The sequence below is a fragment of the Indicator indicator genome, chromosome 18 (genome assembly GCF_027791375.1).
Source record: "Indicator indicator isolate 239-I01 chromosome 18, UM_Iind_1.1, whole genome shotgun sequence".
Lineage (NCBI taxonomy): Eukaryota > Metazoa > Chordata > Aves > Piciformes > Indicatoridae > Indicator > Indicator indicator.
In genome coordinates, this window is record NC_072027.1 from 20,956,825 (window position 1) to 20,977,149 (window position 20,325).

The window sequence follows — 20,325 nt, forward strand, 5'->3', positions numbered from 1 at the left end:
CACAGAGCTCACAAAGCACAGAGCTCACACGGCACAGAGGTCACAGCACAGAGCTCACACAGCACAGAGCACACACAGCACAACACACAGCAGAGCAAACACAGCACAGACCTCACACATCACAGAGCACATACAGCACAGAGCTTACACAGTACTGAGCTCACACATCACAGAGCTCACACAGCACGCAGCACAGAGCTCACACATCACAGAGCTCACACAGCACACAGCACAGCTCACACAGCACAGAGCACACACAGGACAGAGCTCACACAGCACACAGCACACACAGAGCAGAGCACACACAGCACACAGCACAGCTCACACAGTACAGAGCACATACAGCACAGAGCTCACACAGCACAGAGCACACACAGCACAGAGCTCACACAGCACACAGCACACACAGCACAGAGCACAGCCAACACAGAGCTCACACAGCACACAGCACACACAGCACAGAGCACAGCCAACACAGAGCTCACACAGCACAGAGTACACACAGCACAGAGCACAGAGAGCACAGAGCTCACACAGCACAGAGCACAGAGAGCACAGAGCTCACACAGCACAGAGCTCCACAGCACAGAGCTCCACAGCTCAGAGCTCACAGAGCACAGAGCACACACAGCACAGATAACACAAAGCACAGAGCACAGCACAAAGCTCACAGAGCTCAGAGCACACAGCACAGAGCTCACACAGCACAGAACACACAGCACAGAGCTCACATAGCACAAGGCACACACAGCACAGAGCTCACACAGCACAGACCACACACAGAACAGAGCTCACACAGCACACAGCACAGAAAACACAGACCACAGATCTCACACATCACAGAGCTCACAGAGCACACAGGACACACAGCACAGAGCTCACACAGCACACACAGCACACAGAACAGAGCTCACACAGCACAGAACACACAGCACAGAGCTCACATAGCACAAGGCACACACAGCACAGAGCTCAAACAGCACAGACCACACACAGAACAGAGCTCACACAGCACACAGCACAGAAAACACAGACCACAGATCTCACACATGGCAGAGAGCTCACACTGCACAGAGCTCACACACACACACAGCACAGAGCACACACAACACAGAGCACACACAGCAGAGAGCACACAGCACAGAGCATACAACACAGAGATCACACGGCACAGAGCACACACAGCACAGCACACAGCACAGAGCTCACAGCACAGAACTCACAGCACAGAGTGCACACAGAGCACAGAGTACACACAGCACAGAGCACACACAGCACAGAGCTCACAACAAAGAGCTCAGAGCACAGAGCTCACACAGCACAGGGTACACACAGCACAGAGCATACAACACAGAGCTCACACGGCACAGAGCGCACAGAGCACAGCACACAGCACAGCTCACACAGCACAGAGCTTACAGCACAGAGCTCACAGCACAGAGCTTACAGCAGAGAGATCACACAGCACACAGCTCACACGGCACAGAGCACACAGCACAGCACAGAGCACAGAGCTCACACAGCACAGAGCTCACAGCACAGAGCTTACAGCAGAGAGATCACACAGCACACAGCTCACACGGCACAGAGCACACTCAGCACTGTGAGCACAAACAGCACAGAGCTCACACAGCACAGAGCTCACAGCACAGAACACACAAAGCACAGAGCACAGCACAGAGCTCACACAGCACAGAGCTCACACAGTACAGAGCACACAAAGCAGAGAGCACAGCACAGAGCACACAGCACACAGCACACACAGAGCAGAGCTCACATAGCATAGTGCTCACACAGCACAGAGTTCACACAGCATACAGCACACACAGCACACACAGCACAGAGCTCACATAGCACAGAGCTCACACAGCACAGAGCACACACTGCACACAGCACACACAGAGCAGAGCTCACATAGCATAGTGCTCACACAGCACAGAGGTCACACAGCATACAGCACACATAGCACACACAGCACAGAGCTCACATAGCACAGAGCTCACAGCACAGAGCACACACAGTGCAGAGCTCACAAAGCACAGAGCACACAACACAGAGCACAGAGCACACACATCACAGAGCTCACACAGCACAGAGCACACACAGCGCAGAGATCACACAGCACAGAGCACACAGCACAGAGATCACACAGCACAGAGCAGACAACACATAATACATAGAGCACAGAGCACATATCACAGAGCACACACAGCACACAGCACAGCTCACACAGCACAGAGCACACACAGCACAGAGCTCACAGAGCACACAGCACACACAGCACAGAGCACACACAGCAGAGAGCACACACAGCACAGAGCTCACATAGCAGAGAGCTCACAAAGCAGAGAGCACACACAGCACAGAGCTCACACAGCACACAGCACAGAGCTCACAGCACATACCTGACACAGCACACAGCACACAATACATAGTACACCGCACAGAGCTCACACAGCACAGAGCTCACACAGCACACAGTACGCAGCACAGAGCTCCACGGCACAGAGCTCACAGCACAGAGCACACACAGCACAGAGCTCACACAGCACAGAGCTCACAGCACAGAGCTTACAGCAGAGAGATCACACAGCACACAGCTCACACAGCACAGAGCTCACACAGCACAGCACAGAGCACAGAGCTCACACAGCACAGAGCTCACAGCACAGAGCTTACAGCAGAGAGATCACACAGCACACAGCTCACACGGCACAGAGCACACTCAGCACAGCACAGAGCACAAACAGCACAGAGCTCACACAGCACAGAGCTCACAGCACAGCTCACACAGCACAGAGCTCACACCACAGAGCTCACACAGCACACAAAGCACACTGCACAGAGCTCACACAGCACAGAGCTCACACAGCACAGAGCACACACAGCACAGAGCTCACACAGCACACACAGGGGAGAGCTCACATAGCCAGAGCTCACAGCACATAGCACACAACACAGAGCACACACAGCACAGACCTCACAAAGCACAGAGCTCACAGAGCACACACAGCACAGAGCTCACAGCAGAGAGCTCACACAGCACACAGCACAAAGATCACACAGCACACAAAGCACAGCATAGCACAGAGCTCACACAGCGCAGAGCTCACACAGCGCAGAGCACACACAGCACAGAGCTCACACAGCACACAACACACACAGCACAGAGCACACACAGCACAGAGCACACAGAGCACACTGCACAGAGCTCACAGCACATAGCACACAGCACAGAGCTCACACAGCACACAGAGCACAGAGCTCACATAGCACAGAGCACACACAGCACAGAGCACACACAGCACAGAGCACACAGAGCACACTGCACAGAGCTCACAGCACATAGCACACAGCACAGAGCTCACACAGCACACAGAGCACAGAGCTCACATAGCACAGAGCACACACAGCACAGAGCACACAGCACAGCGCTCACAGCACAAAGCTCACACAGCACAGAGCTCACAAAGCACAGAGGACACACAGGACAGAGCACAAAAAGCACATAGCACAGCACAGAGCTCCACAGAACAGAGCTCACAGAGCACAGAGCACACACAGCACAGAGCTCACACAGCACAGAGCATACAACACAGATCACACGGCACAGAGCACACAGCAGAGAGTTCACACACCACACAGTACGCAGCACAGAGCTCCACGGCAAAGAGCTCACAGTACAGAGCACACACAGCACAGAGCTCACACAGCACACAGCGCAGAGCTCACACAGCACAGAGCTCACAACACAGAGCTCACAGCACAGAGCGCACACAGCACACACAGCGCAGAGCTCACACAGCACAGAGCTCAGAGCACAGCTCACACAGCACAGAGCATACTACACAGAGCTCACACAGCACAGAGCACACAGAGCACAGCACACAGCACAGAGCTCACACAGCAGAGAGCTCATAGCACAGCTCACACAGCACAAAGCTCACAGCACAGCTCACAGCAGAGAGCACAGAGAGCAGAGTACACAGAGCACAGAGATCACACAGCACAGATCTCACAGCACAGAGCTCACACGGCACAGAGTACACACAGCACACAGCTGACAGAGCACAGAGCACAGACAGACAGCACAGAGCTCACACAGCACACACAGGACACAGCTCACACAGCAGAGAGCACAGAGCACACTGCACAGAGCTCACAGCACAGAGCTTACACAGCACAAAGCACACACAGGACAGAGCTCACACAGCACACACAGCACAGATCACACACAGCACAGAGCTCACACAGCGCACACAGCACAGAGCTCACAGCACATAGCAGACAGCAGAGAGCACACACAGCAGACAGCTCACACAGCACAGAGCTCACACAGCACAGAGCACACACAGCACACAACTCACACAGCACACAGCTCACAGCACAGAGCATACAACACAGAGCTCACACAGCACAGAGCTCAGACAACACAGCTCAGACAGCAGAGAGCTCACAGCACAGAGCTCACAGCAGAGAGCACACAGAGCAGAGAGTACACACAGCACAGAGCTCACACGGCACAGAGCTCACAGTACAGAGCTCAGCACACAGCACACACATCACAAAGCACACAGCACAGAGCACACACAGCACAGAGCTCACAGAGCACAGAGGACACACAGCACAGAGCACAAAAAGCACATAGCACAGCACAGAGCTCCACAGAACAGAGATCACACGGCACAGAGCACACACAGCGCAGCACACAGCACAGAAGTCTCACAGCACAGAGCTCACAGCACAGGGTGCACACAGAGCACAGAGTACACACAGCACAGAGCACACACAGCACAGAGCTCACAACAAAGAGCTCAGAGCACAGAGCTCACACAGCACAGGGTACACACAGCTCACAGCACTCACAGCACAGAGCTCACACAGCACACACAGCACAGAGCTCACATAGCACAGAGCTCATAGCACAGCTCACACAGCACAGAGCATACAACACAGAGCTCACACGGCACAGAGCACACACCACGGAGCTCACACAGCACACAGCACAGCTCACACAGCACAGAGTACACAGTGCAGAGCTCACACAGCACAGAGCACACACAGCGCAGAGCTCACACAGCACAGAGCAGACAACACAGCACACTCAGTACAGAGCACACATCACAGAGCACACACAGCACACAGCACAGCTCACACAGCACAGAGCACACACAGCACTGAGCTCACAGAGCACACAGCACACACAGCACAGAGCACACACAGCACTGAGCTCACAGAGCACACAGCACACACAGCACAGATCACACACAGCACAGAGCTCACACAGCACACACAGCACAGCACAGAGCTAACAGCACATAGCAGACAGCAGACAGCACACAGCAGACAGCTCACACAGCACAGAGCATACACAGTGCAGAGCTCACACAGCTCAGAGCAGACAACACATAGCACACACAGCACAGAGCTCACACAGTGTACACCGCACAGAGCTCAAACAGCACAGAGCACACAGCACAGAACACACAAAGCACAGAGCACAGCACAGAGCTCACACAGCACATACCACACACAGCACAGAGCTCACACAGCACCAGCAGCTCACACAGCACCTGCAGCTGTGTCATCTCTCTACACAATGACCATCAAACAGATTATGTGAGTTGTAATCCTTACCCAGAGCTTGGCAGGTGCTGACACTGCCTTCTCTCACACCCTCACATGTGGCAGGCTGGACATTCACCCAAGAGTTGCAGTTTGAAGGCTGTCTGAATGCTTGTTTTGAGTTTTGAGACACAGACCCTGTATCAGCACCAGCCTGGAAAGGAGAGGTGAGATCACTTGTTCTGTTTGGAGGAAGAGCTGGGGAGGTGATTTTTAGGTGTTTTATCTGCACCATTACAAAACCCAAAAAGAGGTAATTTGAAATGTTTGGCTGGTGGCAGGAGCAAATCAAACAGAGCCCTACAAAAACATCAGAGCAGAAGAACTTTCAGACCTGGGCAACCACATAGAAAATTGTTCCTTCAGAGGCATTCTGTTTTCAGTGAAGGCTCTCGAGGAGCTCAATGAGCTGCTCCTTTGCCTTCCAGAACATTGGCAAGAAGATGTCCTGTCAGCAGTTCATAGCAAACCTGGATGGGCTCAACGATGGGAAGGACTTTGCAAAGGACTTGCTGAAGGTAAGGTGAGGCACTTCCAGCTCACTGTGCTGCTGCCTGGTCCTGCTGGGATGCTCCCAGCCCTTGCATCAGCACCTTGCAGTGCACAGCTGTTTCCTTAGGAGAATCGTAACCCACCAGAGCCCTGCTCCCTGGTGGTGTTTCAGCAGTTTTGGTGGCATGGCTGCCCTCAGAGCACACCAGGATCCTTGCTCAGAGCACAACAGGAGCCCCTGTCCCCTGTGGTAGCTCTGAGATGCACCAGACAGTACCCAGAAGGAGGTACCCACTGCCCCTGAGCATGGCCATGCAGCACTGATGCTTTTCTCTGCCCTCACTTCCATGCAGTGCTGCAGCACAAGGAGCTCAGTGCCAGGGCACAGTGGTTCAACACCCACCCCACCCCACCCCAGCCACTTGGTTTAGCACCACCACTGCTGTCTGCTCCTGCTGCAGGGCCAGCAGCCTGACCTAGGCTTTGCTCTGTGGGTGGAGGTTGAAGTGACCAGTGCCACATCCTGGGTGCCACATCCTGCTGCAGGGGACAGCCTTACCTCCCAGCAGATACCAACCTACCCCACCCCTCAGGATGATTAGGGCCACCTCCATATTCTGCTTCCCCAGCCCATTCCTGCTTCTTTCCTCGTGCCCCAGGGAAGCCCCTGGAAATCTGCACAGGAGGGTCAGGAAAAGCTGCCCCCCAAGGTCAGCGTGAAGGGCAGACTTTGAGTCTCCATCATCCCTTTCCCCTAGTCAAGACACTGGCATTGTCTTGGCATAGCCCAGAGCCTTCTGCAGGCCAAAACTCACTCAGCAGCAGGTGCAGCACCCAGAGCTGGTCAGAATGACCTGCATTGGTCCTGAGCCAGGCTGGCTGCCAGACTCCTCTGCTGCTGAGGTGACCAAGCCAGTGTAGGTCTAGCAGGAGAGCAGTTGTCCTGCTCCAGCACAGCTAGCAAGGAAAGTACCTGTCAAAGGACACAGAGAGTTGTGGAGGAGGTGGTGCCCACAACCCACTCCATGAGGAACACAGCTAACACCATGTTCTTCTTTCAGACCCTGTATAACTCCATCAAGAATGAGAAGCTGGAGTGGGCCATGTGAGTATCTGTTAAGCATTTCAGAGATCTTTCAGAGGCCTTTCAAGGTAGCTGACAGGTCTTGAGTGGTGTGTTTAGCCCCAGAAGCTCCCAGAACATTTCCTGCCAAGCCTATAAGCACCTCGTGTAGGCAACCTGGGACACAAAAGTAGAGGGAGGTTGTGGACAGAGGCTGCACAGGTATGATCTGAAGGCAGGGAATGCTCTCTTGGTTTAGTATCACAGCTGGACCCTCTCCAGCTGCTTCAGAGGTCTTTGCACTTAAGAAGCTCAAGATCTGGGATCACTTTTGTCACTCAGACTTTCCAGCACTTCCATACCATTTCTTCCAGCATTAGGATCAGAAATGTAGGAAGGGATCTTGGGAGCTCTCCAGTGCAGCTTCACTCTCAGAGTATGGTGAACGTTGAACTCAGACCAGGATGCTCAAGATTGGTCCAGTTTGATCCTGAAAATCTCCAAGGATAGAGTCCACAGCTCCTCTGGATCCATGAGCCAATGCTGCATTGTTCTGAGAGTGACCTTTGTTTCTTACCCATCTGATACCCCTCTTGTTTTGACATGCCCACTGTCTCCTGTGCCCCTGCCAGGCACCACAGTGAAGAGCTGTCATTACCCCTTCCATGACCTCCTCTTCCTCTCCTTTCCCCTCCTCTCAACAGGACTTTTCTTCCCAGTGGGTGAGGGGACTGATCAGGACCTTCTGGCCCACTAGCTCCATCCCCTGCTCTTTCCCTTATGTTGCCCTGGCTAGACCAGCATCCAGAGATGGTTCATCCTCCCTCGCTCCCTCCCTCCCTGGGCCAGGCTTTGCAGACCAGGAGCCTCCACCACCAGCCATGCCTCGATGCTCTGCAGGCTGGTGTCTCCCTCGGGAGGGGCACAGCCAGCTGGTTGCCCTGGAAGGGCAGAGATCTCTTGGTGGGTCACGTTGCAGAGGTGTCTTGGGCCGTCACGTAGCATCTGGTTCACTTCAAAACGAGTCTCACCTGGAGAGGAGCTGCGGCACTAGCGCTGCAGCAGCGGCCGGGTGATGGGGGGCTGCGGTCCGCAGAGGGCGCTCTGCAGCTGCCGGCCGGTACTGGCAGGGGGCTGCGGTCAGCAGAGGGCGCTCTGCAGCTCCCGGCCGGTGCCCGCGGGTTGGCTTTATGTAAGTAGAGCTCCGGAGTGCAGCTGCTGCCTGCCTGCACCCTGCCAGACCTCAGGGTGTCACAGTAGGCTGAGCCAGCACCACCTAGCCCTGCTCCTGCCCTCCTCCCTGCATTGGCCCCACACCAGCCTGGTGCCTGCCTTGCTGCAGGGTGTCCTGCTTGGCGGCAGGTGGGCAGGCTGCAAAAGGAGGGCACTGCCATGGGACAGGTGCTCCATGATGTGGGGTCTCTGCTCTACCTGCAGTCGTGGCACAGGGTGACCCTTGCACAGGCAAGATGTTCTCCATGAAAAGAAGCAGCTTTTAGGATGGGAGGGAATGGCTTTGAGTTGGGAGAGGGGAGATTGAGACTGGAGAGGAGGAAGAAATTGTTGAGAGTGAGGCTGGGGAGACACTGGCACAGGTTGCCCAGGGAGGCTGTGGCTGCCTCCTGCCTGGAGGTGTTCAAGGCCAGGCTGGATGAGGCCTTGAGCAAGCTGGGCTGGTGGGAGGTGTCCCTGCCCGTGGCAGGGGGTTGGAATTGGATGAGCTTTGAGGTCCCTTCCAACCCAAGCCATCCTGTGACTGTGGTTTTCTGGACCTAGCAGCACTCGTTGGTCTCTGCTGGCCAACCCCAAGGACAGGAGCTGGTGTATGAACTGTTCCAGGGTTTGTGATTTTAGATCGTGTGGCCCATCTCCCTAAGGTCTGTAGAGCTTTTGTTCCTCAGAGGTGCAGAGAACGTTCCTCATGCTCTTTCAGTATCTAGCAGGTGGTGGGGCTGCCCCTCAAGGCTGAGAAGCCCCTGGTGATACCTGGCCTTCAGCAAAAGACCTCCTTTAGGGCACAGAACTGGAGACTCCTTGTGAAGTGCTGGTGGTCCTCAGCAGTGGGCTGTCTGCAGGTCCTGCTGTTCAGACAAGTGCTACTTTCTTGCCCGCTTGGAGTAACTCCACAATGCCACCTCTGCTCCTCCCAGCTACCTGCAGATCAGCAGCACTGGCACCCCATGTGCCGCAGCCACTGCCGCCTCCTTGCGCCACTCTCCCTGGCAGGGCTTTGAAAGCTCCTGTGGATCAGCCCTCCTGGCCTCCGCTCACTCTCTCCTCTGACTTTGTTTCCAAGCGATGAGGACGAGCTGAGGAAGTCACTGTCGGAGCTGGTAGACGACAAGTTTGGAGCCAGTGCCAAGAAGGTGACCAGGATCGTGGACAGCAGCAACCCCTTCCTGGACATCCCGCAGGCGCTCAACGCTGTCACCTACAAGCACGGCGTCCTCACACGCAAAACCCATGCCGACATGGACGGCAAGAGAAGTACGGGGCGGGGCAGCACACAGCCTTCCCCCCGCAGCCCTTGCTCTCCTCCTTGCTCTCCTCCCTGCTCTCCTCCCTGCTCTCCTCCTTGCTCTCCTCCTTGCTCTCCTCCCTGCTCTCCTCCTTGCTCTCCTCCTTGCTCTCCTCCCTGCTCTCCTCCCTGCTCTCCTCCTTGCTCTCCTCCTTGCTCTCCTCCCTGCTCTCCTCCCTGCTCTCCTCCTTGCTCTCCTCCTTGCTCTCCCTGCATCCCACGGAACATGAGGGAGGGTCCCAGCTCCACGGGCACCAAGGCACAGGGAAGGGAGGAGTTTGAGGCATTTGTAGGGATTTCAGGAGGCCTCGATCCTCCCTTCCTACTACCAAGCAGTGCCTGTACCACACAGTCAGACCTGGGTTTTCCTTCTGTTCATGGGCATAATCCTGAATCTCACACTCTGAGGCTCCTTCCACAGTTGTCTGCCCCAGCCCTGACCTTGGGGACAGTCCAGTCCTCAAAGGTCGGGTCCTGTCCATGTCCTGCCATGTGCTGGAGAGAGCTGCTGTGTGCTGGCTGGGCAGGAGGATGCCTCCTGGCTCTGCTGACAGATTACAGGAAAGGCCAAAATGTATTTGGGAGGTGTTGCTGAGCAGAGGTTTAATCACACCTTGGACACCTCCCTTTGCTAAGAGCCACGACTGGCTCAGTCACAGCAGCCCAGTCTGCAATAGAGATGACCACCAAGGGTCACCCTTGCTTCCACTGCTTTCTCTATAGCCCATGCCTTCAGGAACAGCTGTCCTGTGGTAGTGTAGATAGCTGCCCTCATGTCCCATCTCTCTCTGGCTTCCAGTAAGGCCTCTGTCCCCAAGCCCATCAAGGCTCCCTCCTGGGTGGAGCAGAAGCTGCCCCATCCAGGCTGTGCCTTTCTAACTCACCTGAAGCAGAGAAGCTCAGGCAATGTCTCTGCTCCTCAAGCAGAGGAATGTGACTCTGGCTTTGGAGGAGCAGTGGCTTCCTACAGCTACCCACTGGTGCCCCCATGCCAGCTCACCTCTGGTTCTGAGCTCCTATTGGGTGGCTTCCCCTCAGCCCATGCCTCTCAGAGAGGTGTCCCTGCAGAGAAGCCACTGCTGAGCAATAGCCTGGAGGGTCACTGAGCCCTGAGCCATCAGGGCATGTTGGTGGTGGGTCAGGGGGAGGGTTGGTTGGGCCAGGAACGTGGGGGTCAGGCAGCACTGTTAGAGCCAGGTTCTGTAATTAAATGTTCTTCCTTTTTTCAGCTCCCAGGGGAAGAAGAGGTTGGAAGAAATTTTATGCTGTGCTGAAAGGGACTGTCCTTTATTTACAGAAGGTAACTCTGGTGGCCTATCCCCTCTGCTGCCCATTGCCACCTTCAGAACACTCAAGCTGTCCTCAGCAGGAAGCCACAGATGCAAGTAGAGGTCAATCCATGTCCTGATACATGCATGGACAGCTACAAAGCTCCTCCAGAGGCCAGTACACAGAACTGGAGGATGCTCTTGGCCTTGGTTTTCATGCTAGGGGCATAGATCTGGTCATAAGGAATTCCACTGAGGCTGTTAGGGACCATGCTTAAAGCTTGTCTTCCCCTTCAGGACCTTCCTGAGCTGTGGCCTTCTGTGGCCTGCCATGGGACACTTTTTGTGCTCATGTCTGTTCTACAGCCACCTCCACTCAACACAAGTGCAAATCCAAGGTCCTCATGGGAGACAGGGCTTCCCTGCATCCTACGCCATTCAGCTCTCTGCTGTTCAAGACACTTGGATGTTCAGAGGATTTTCCGTGGGAAAATACAGGGAGCCTGGATACAATCATAGAATGGTCTGGGTTGGAAGGGACCTCCAAAGCTCATCCAGTCCAATCCCTGCACTCAGCAGGGACATCCTCCACTGGATCAGGTTTCCCAGAGCCCTGTCCAGCCTCACCTTGAATAGCTCCAGGGATGGGCACCAACCACCTCTCTGGGCAACCTGTTGCAGTGTTCCAGCAGCCTCCTGGTGCAGAACTTGTTCCTCACATCCAATCTCAATCTGCTCTGCTCTAGTCTGAAGTCATTGCCATTGGTCCTGTCCCTGCAGGCCCTTGGGAACAGTCCCTCTGCAGCCTTCTTGTATCCCCTTCAGGTCCTGGCAGGCTGCTCTAAGGTGCCCCTGGAGCCTTCTCTTCTCCAGGCTGAACACCTCCAGCTCCCTCAGCCTGTCCCCATAGCTGAGCTGCTCCTACCCTCTGATCATTTTCCTGGCCCTCCTCTGGACCTGCTCCATCAGGTCCATGTCCTTCCTGTGTTGAGGGCTCCAGAGGGGCTCCCTTGCATGTGATTGTGAGCCAGGCAGGGCTGCCAAACCTCTGCTCATCACCCGAGGACACAGCCCTCTGCACTAGGTCTGACCTCCCCGAGCAGCAGAGCTGTGCAGGAGCAGCCTGCTGCAGCAGCACTGCCCTGGGCAGATGTGGCTGTCTGCTGCAGGGTGATCTCCAGAGCAATCAGAGTAAACAAACACTGCATTGTGTAAGAAGGGCAGGAAGGTCCTCGGGGCAGCACAGGTGATGACTCAGAGCTCTCTATACACCACATTGATCCTCTTCTTTTGCCAGTCCAACTTACCAGCCAGGACAGGAGATGCCAAGGGTGCCCCAAGGAAGCAGTAGTTGAAACAACAGCAAAAATTCACATGGTAAACTTTTGGGCAGAGTGTTTGTGAGAGAGGCTGCTTTGTGCATCAGCTGCTGCCAGAGTGCCTTGGTTTGAAAAGGAGGAGGCTGAGGGCAGACCTCACTGCTCCCAGAAAGGAGGCTGTGCAGAGGTTGGTGCTGGTCTCTCCTCACAGTGGTAGAACAAGAGGGAATGGCCTCAAGCTGCAGCAGGGCAGGTTTAGGTTGGACATTAGGAAACATTTTTCACAGCCAGAGTGGTCAGACACTGGCACAGGCTGCACAGGGAGCTGGGACAGTCACAGGTCCTGGGGGTGCTTAAAAGTCATTCAGATGTGGTGCCTGGGGATGTGGTTTAGGGGGGAGCTTTGTAGAGTAGGGTCAGTGGTTGGACTTGGTGATCCCAGGGGTCTTTGCCAACCTGAATGATTCTGTGGCTCTGTGGTTCTGTGGCTCAGGGATTCTGTGGTTCAGTGATTATCTGTCTCTGTGGTTCAGTGATTCTGTGGTTCTGTGTCTCTGTGATTCTGTGGTTCTGTGATTCTGTGGCTCTGATTCTGTGGTTCTGTGATTCTGTGCCTCTGATTCTGTGGCTCTGTCTGTGGTCCTCTTTAGAGGGTTACTGTGCCTGGGCTTGGATGCAGACACTATCAGGTTTGCAGAGACTGGGCAGAAGGCTGTGCCCATGAAGACAAAGTCTCTGCCACTTCCAAACCTTTCCAGCCCCCCTGCAGAGAGTGGATAAACGTCCTCCTGCCCTGCAGAGTCCTGCCTGAGGGGTGGTTTGCAGAGCAAGAGTTGCACAATCCAGGAAGGAAATGGTGTGTCAGCCTCCCAGGCCCTCCAGATAAACATGAGGTAGAACCTGGCTTCAGCACAAACCACTGGGAAAGCCTTTCTGGTGGGGAGTTAAGGGAGAAGGTAACTCCTGCCAGCCCCAGCTGATGCTGTGCAGCACAGGGTCAGCCTTGTTCAGGTTTTCATTCAGACCAAACCAAGACTTGAAGCTTTAAGAGGAAGTTCCCAGGAGTTTAACAGGAAACTCCTCAGTTTGGGGTTGAAGAGCAAGCTGAGTGGAAATAAGAGAGGGAAGGAGGGGTGGGAAGGAGGGCCTGGGGAGGTACATGCAGAGGAAGGAAGAATGGGCAGGCACAGAGGGGCATGGACACAGGACAGGCAGGAGGGTGCCTGGCCAGGCAGAGGTCAGTCAGAAGCAGTTGAGGCAGCAGCCCTGCAGCTGTGACTTGCCACTGCCTGGGTGTTAACTGCTGCATTAGCAAGTTCCAGCACAGCCTGCTGGAGCTGCTGCCTGGTGCCCTGAAGGGATGCAGCAGGGTCTGGAGGAGGAGGCTGGGGAGCAGGGCACACCTCTCCTTTCATCTGCACTGGGCACTGACTCATGCCCTGGCCCTTGGCGACTTCTCCTCTGTGAAATGGAGAAAATCCCCACCTGCAGAGGGGTGCTGAGAGAAAGCAGAGGGAGCTGTAAGGCAGTAGGAGCTTTTCTGTGGCAGGGTGCAGGGCTTCCTGCAGGGTCTGCTCTTGGAAATCCCAGCCCCAAGTTACAGTTGCTGGCAAGCCCTTGCCATGGGAGGTCGTGGAGGTGTTGGATAGAAGGTTGGACTTGATGATCTTTGAAGCCTTTTCCAACCTGGATTCTGAGGTAGTGCTACTTGAAGCACCAAGCTCATGAGGAGCCTGGAAAGGACACAGTGGTTAGGTTTCCTTATTAAATACTAGGAAGGTGTATGTGAGCTGAAGAAAAGGGAAAAGAGGAAACCCAGCACACATGAAGAATCTCTGTTGTCCCACGTACAAGGCTGGTGCTGAGTCCAGAGGAGAAGGCAGCAGGACCTGAGGCATTCCCTCAGCCCACCCAGGTGTCCTTCAAAGGCAGGCAGGAGGACAGATGCCTTTTCTTAGAATCACAGAACTCTCAGGGCTGGAAGAGACCTCAAGGCTCAGCCAGTTCCAACCCCTTCCCATGGGCAGGGACACCTCACACCACAGCAGGTTGCTCACAGCCACCTCCAGCCTGGCTGCAAAAAACCTCCAGGGATGAGGCTTCCACCACCTCTCTGGGCAACCTGTGCCAGTCTCTCACCACCCTCATGGGGAAGAATTTCTTCCTAACATCCAATGAATGTCCCCGCCTCTAGCTTGGATCCATCCCCCCCACTCCTGTCACTCCCTGACACCCTCAAAAGTCCCTCCCCAGCTTTCTTGGAGCCCCCTTCAGATCCTGGAAGGCCACCAGAAGGTCTCCTGGGAGCCTTCTCCTCTCCACACTGCACAACCCCAACTCTCTCAGTCTGTCTCCAGAGCAGAGCAGCTCCAGCCCTCTGCTCATCCTCATGGCCCTTCTCTGGACACCTTCCAGCACCTCCAGATCCTTCCTGTCCTAGGGGCTCCAGCACTGGACACAGAGCTCCAGGTGTGGTCTCAGCAGAGTGGAGCAGAGGGGGAGAATCCCCTCCCTGGCCCTGCTGGCCACACTTCTCTTGCTGCAGCCCAGGCTCTGCTTGGCTCTCTGGGCTGCAAGTGCTCACTGCTGGCTCCTGTTGAGCTTCTCATCCCCCAGCACCCCCAAGGCCTTTTCTCCAGGGCTGCTCTCCAGCCAGTCCCTGCCCAGCCTGTATCAGTGTCTGGGATTGCCCTGACCCAGCTGCAGAAGGTTTGATCTGTGGAGCTCATGTTAGTTGTGGATCTACCACCAGAGGGGTGGCAGGAGGGGAAAGCTGGAACACAAAGTGTGAACCGAAGACACTGTGGAGCACTGCCACAGAAGAGACTGAGGAAAGGCTGAGAGTCCTGGAGATGTTTAGCCTGGAGAGAAGGCTGAGTGATAATCTGATCAATGTCTACAAATATCTGCAGGGAGGCTGCCAGGAGGATGCAGCCAGGCTCTGCTCAGTGGCACCCAGAGACAGGACGAGGGGAGAGGGATGGAAACTCAGTCACAGGAAATTCCATCCCTACATGAGGGGAAAATTCTTTGGTGTGAGGGTGCTGGAGCCCTGGAGCAGGCTGCACAGAGAGGTTGTGGACTCTCTCAGAGATCTTTAAAACCCCCCTGGATGTGTTCCTGTGTGACCTACCCTAAGTGGTCCTGCTTTGCAGGGGCTTGGGCTGGGTGATGTCTGGAAGTCTCTTCCAGCCCCCAGCACTCTGTGATTCAGTGACCATAACAGATCCTTGTGAGGCAAAGCATTTGGGTTTTAGTTTCTTTAAAGACTAATAGCTCATTCCTCTGGCTGCTGGACTCAGCCATTGTGGAAAGGTTTCTCCACTGCCCTGCAGTGGCACTCTGAGTGGAGGGTGCCTGCAGCACCCTTCCTTCCTCTGTGAAGTCCTTGGGGGTCACCTAATGGAGGTAGTCATGTGGGCAAGGATCCCATGCCTGACCTCGTGAGCTCTGGGTCTTGTGGTTATTGCTTTGCACAAGGCTAAATGTCACATGTTGGGGGACACAGAATGGCAACCACTCTCCTGGTGTGAGAATTGCTTCAAACAAGGAGAGAAGGAAAAACTTCAGAAGCTTATTTTCCATCAGGAGCAAGGAGCCACATCCCAGGGAGGTGTTAGAGACACCAACCCTGGAGGTGTTCAAGAAGTGAGTGGATGTGGCACCTGGGGACATGGTCTGGTGGTCATGGAGGTGTTGAACTTGCTTGTCTTAGGAGGACTTTTCCAACCTTAACGATTCTGTGATCCATGGGCTAGAAAGTGCTGGTCCCTGGTGCTCTGAAGAGCAATAGAGGGTAGGGCTATGAGGTCCACAGACCAGGGTGAGCCATAAGGAGACTGTAGTGTGGCTTTGCCCTGAGCTGCTGGACTTGTGCCCCCGGGGACATGGGGCAAACACCCATTTGCAGATCTGCAGAAAAGGGTGAGCTCCAGCCTGAAAGCCAAGGAAGGGCTGGAACCCATAGACCAGCACCATCAGACAGAGCTGGCAGCCAAGGACAGTCAAGGGGTGTGAAACATCAGAGTGAATTGGTGCTGAAGGGCTGTACTGCAGCCAGCAGGGCAATGCAGGCCCCTCCAGGGTCAGCCTGTGCCTATGGGGCCTCTGCCATGGTGGAGGGGTGGTGTGGTGCTGGATTCTCTTAGCCAGGACCAGGTTTTCTTATGTCTGTTCATCCATCCCTCCATCCCTCCCTCCCTCCATCTATCCATCCCTCCCTCCATCTATCCATCCCTCCCTCCATCCCCCCATCCATCCTTCCATCCATCCATCCATCCTTCCATCCCTCCATCCCCCATCCATCCTTCCATCCCTCCATCCATCCATCCATCCTTCCATCCCTCCCTCCATCCCCCATCCATCCTTCCATCCCTCCCTCCATCCATCCTTCCATCCCTCCATCCCCCATCCATCCTTCCATCCCTCCATCCATCCCTCCATCCTTCCATCCATCCATCCATCCTTCCATCCCTCCCTCCATCCCCCATCCATCCTTCCATCCCTCCCTCCATCCATCCTTCCATCCCTCCATCCCCCATCCATCCTTCCATCCCTCCATCCATCCCTCCATCCTTCCATCCATCCATCCATCCTTCCATCCATCCCTACATCCATCCATCCATCCATCCTTACATTCATCCCTCCATCCATCCTTTCTTTCATCCCTCCATTCCTCCATCCAGGACATGAGCCAGCAGAGTGCTGAGGTGGCCAAGAAGGCCAATGGCCTCCTGGCCTGGCTCAGCAGTGGCGTGGGCAGCAGGACAGGGATGTGATTGTCCTCCTCTGCTCAGCACTGGGTTCAGCTTTGGGCTCCTCACTCCAAGAAGGACACTGAGGGGCTGGAGCAGATCTAGAGAAGGGCAACCAGGATGGGAAAGGGCCTTGAGCACAAAGTGTTGTGAAGAGCACCTGAGAGAGCTGGAGGTGTTTAGTCTTTAGAAGTGGAGTCTGAGGGGAGACCTCATCAGCCTCTACAGCTCCCTCAAAAGAGGCTGGAGACAGCTGGGGGTTGGGCTCTTCTCACAGGCAACAAGTGCCAGGACAAGAGGAAACAGCCTCAGGTTGTGCCAGGGGAGGCTTAGGTTGGATATTAGGAGCAATTTCTTCCCACAGGGGTTCTCAGGCACTGTCCCAGGCTGCCCTGGGAGGTGGTGGAGTCCCCATCCCTGGAGGTGTTTAAAAGCTGCCTGGATGTGGTGCTGAGGGATGTGGTGCTGAGGGATGTGGTGCAGTGGCTGAGCAGCAGTGGTGGATTGTGAGCTGTGGTGAATGTTGGACTGGATGAGCTCAAAGGTCTCTTCCAGACCCAGCGGTTCTGTGGTTCTACCTTTCTGTGATTGTGTGAAATTCTCCTTCAGTGGAGAAAGTAAAGCAGGAGAGAGGGAATGCTGCTGCCAACTGCTAAGTGCCAGCCTGATGAGTGACATCAGATACCATGCCAGAGGGGCACCCATGCTGCAGGAGAACCAAGCATGCTCCAGGTGGGCCACACTGGCAGGAGCCCAGCAAGCCCCAGAGCAGCATGGAGGCTGCAGCAGTGCTGCTGCTCTGGGTGCAAGAGCCAGGCCAGCCCCTTTGCCACACACAGCTGCAGCACCAATGCAGGGACCTGCTGATACCTGCTGAGGACAGGGAGCTGCATCCTGGCTGCAGCTCTGCAGCCTGAGTGAAGCTCTGCAGAATCCTGGCCTCAGGGTGTGCCACAGGAGGGATAGCTCCTGATAATTACAGTTCCAACTTTCATCTCCTTCTTCAGGTCTTCCCAGCCAGCTTAACGAGGGGAGAGGCTTTCAGGTGTTAATTATTGTCATTAGCAGCTCCTAGCATTTGCTTCTCCTGGTCTCAGCACCCTGTGATTAGAGCAGGGGAGAAAGGCAGGGCCGTGCAGCAGCTTGCAGGTGGTGGTGTTGTGGTGACCCAAGGAAGGTTCCTCTCCACAGGATGAATATAAGCCTGACAAAGACCTCTCTGAGGTGGATCTGAAGAACGCCATCCGTGTGCACCACGCCTTAGCCACCCCAGCCTCCGACTACAGCAAGAAGTCCAACGTGCTGAAGCTGAAGACAGCTGACTGGAGAGTCTTCCTCTTCCAGGCTCCGTGAGTACCAACACAGCATGCAGGGCCCAGCTGAACCCCATCAGGCTCAGCAAGAGCAAGGGCAGGTCCTGCACCTGGGCCAGAACAATCCTCACTGCCAGTGCAGGCTGGGGGAGGGGATAGAAAGCAGCCCTGAGGAAAAGGAGTTGGGGGTGCTGGTGGGGGAGAAGCTGGAGAGGAGCAGGCAGTGTGAGCTTGCAGCACAGAAGGCCAAGGGCAGCCTGGGCTGCATCCAAAGCAGTGTGGCCAGAGATGGAGAGAGAGGATCCTGCCCCTCTGCTCTGCTTTGCTCACCTGTGTCCAGGGTGATGTGTCCAGACATGGCACCTCCAAGACAAGAGAGACCTGGAGCTGATGGAGAGGGTCCAGAGGAGTTGAAGCAGCTCTGCTCTGGGGACAGGCTGAGGGAGCTGGGGGTGTTCAGCCTGGAGAAGAGAAGGCTCCAGGGGGACCTTAGAGCAGCCTGCCAGTACCTGAAGGGGATACAAGAAGGCTGCAGAGAGACTGTTCCCAAAGGCATGCAGGGACAGGACCAGGGGCAATGGCTTCAAACTAGAGCAGAGCAGATTGAGATTGGATGTGAGGAACAAGTTCTGCACCAGGAGGCTGCTGGAACACTGCAATAGGTTGCCCGGGAAGGTGGTTGAGGCCCATCCCTGGAGCTATTCAAGGTGAGGCTGGACAGGGCTCTGGGCAACCTGATCCAGTGGAGGATGTCCCTGCTGAGTGCAGGGGGTTGGACTGGATGAGCTTTGGAGGTCCCTTCCAGCCCAGACCATTGTGTGACAGGCAGCCTGACCTCCAGCCACTGCCAGACTCCCTCTGACCTGGCCAGATGAGCACAGGCAGGAGGGGACAAACCTGGAGGGAGTAAGGTGCTGAGCAGGGGGACTGAGGCCTGGAGGGCTGTGCATGGGGTCACAGTTCTGCCTGTCCCTCCTGGGAGCTGTGTGTCAGTCCTGGAGGTTTTCTACTGTGTCACCAAGGTGGGCTGAGCAGGATGGGATGGGATCTAAAGAGCTGAGTAAAGGACAGACTTTGCTAGGCTCTACTGCAAGGGAAACAATGTGGTATGGAAATCTGTATGGAATTGTGGAGCTGCTGGGCCCTCTCCTCAGCCTTTGATGGGGAAACCACCTAGAGCTCAGTGAAGAAGCCTCCCAGCCAGGTTCTGTCTTCTTTCTTCCTCAAGCACCACAGAGGGAAGTTGCTCAGTTAGTGTCAAACGTGATGGAGTCATCCTCTGCCTGGGGCTTCTCTTGTCTCCTGCTGAGCCAGGCCTCGTCCTGAGCTACTGAAGTCAGGCTTCACATCCAGATTTGTGCAGTGGAAACCCTCTTGAAGGCTGAGGGGGGCAGTGCCCGAGAGATCTCGTGAGGGACCCTGGGCAGTGTCCCAGCAATGACACAAACAAGGGATCCGCTTTGCGGCTCCTGCTCTCCAAGGTTATCCTTGGCTCTTGCTTCTTCTCCCAGCTCCTCAGGGGCTGCAGTCAGAGATGATACAGAAGGCAGGGCTGCCAGGCCTTCAAGGAGAAGACAACAGCCCTGGAGTGATTCGGGCACTGTGGGTTCAGTCAGCCAGGGTTCTCTGCTCACAGCCCAGGGTGGCACAAAAGGGCTCTACAGCAAGGCCCTCCTGAAAGAGGCTGGCTCCAGGGCTGCTGTGAGCTGGCTGGTCCAGGGTCAGAAGCATTTACAGCGCCCCCCCCCACCCTCCTGCACCACAGGAGCAAAGAAGAAATGCTGTCCTGGATCCTGCGGATCAACCTCGTTGCTGCCATCTTCTCTGCCCCGGCCTTCCCGGCTGCCATCTGCTCCATGAAGAAGTTCTGCCGCCCGCTCCTGCCCTCATCCATGACCAAGCTGTGCCAGGTAACCTGGGGGAGAAGGAGCAATGGAGGGGTGCCCACCACCCAGCCAGCCCTTCAGCTCGGG

At 55.4% G+C, this 20,325-nt stretch overlaps 1 protein-coding gene across 1 annotated transcript in view; it reads left to right on the top strand.

The window, feature by feature from the left end:
* The window catches only part of PSD2 (pleckstrin and Sec7 domain containing 2), a 58,084-nt gene that overhangs the window by 34,421 nt on the left and 3,338 nt on the right, over window positions 1–20,325 (top strand). Inside the window, exons 8-13 of the mRNA XM_054388910.1 lie at window positions 6,054–6,143; window positions 7,179–7,222; window positions 9,477–9,667; window positions 10,928–10,998; window positions 18,231–18,388; window positions 20,118–20,262. Of these exons, the coding sequence (XP_054244885.1) occupies window positions 6,054–6,143; window positions 7,179–7,222; window positions 9,477–9,667; window positions 10,928–10,998; window positions 18,231–18,388; window positions 20,118–20,262 (699 nt within the window). The remainder of the gene's footprint in view (window positions 1–6,053; window positions 6,144–7,178; window positions 7,223–9,476; window positions 9,668–10,927; window positions 10,999–18,230; window positions 18,389–20,117; window positions 20,263–20,325) is intronic.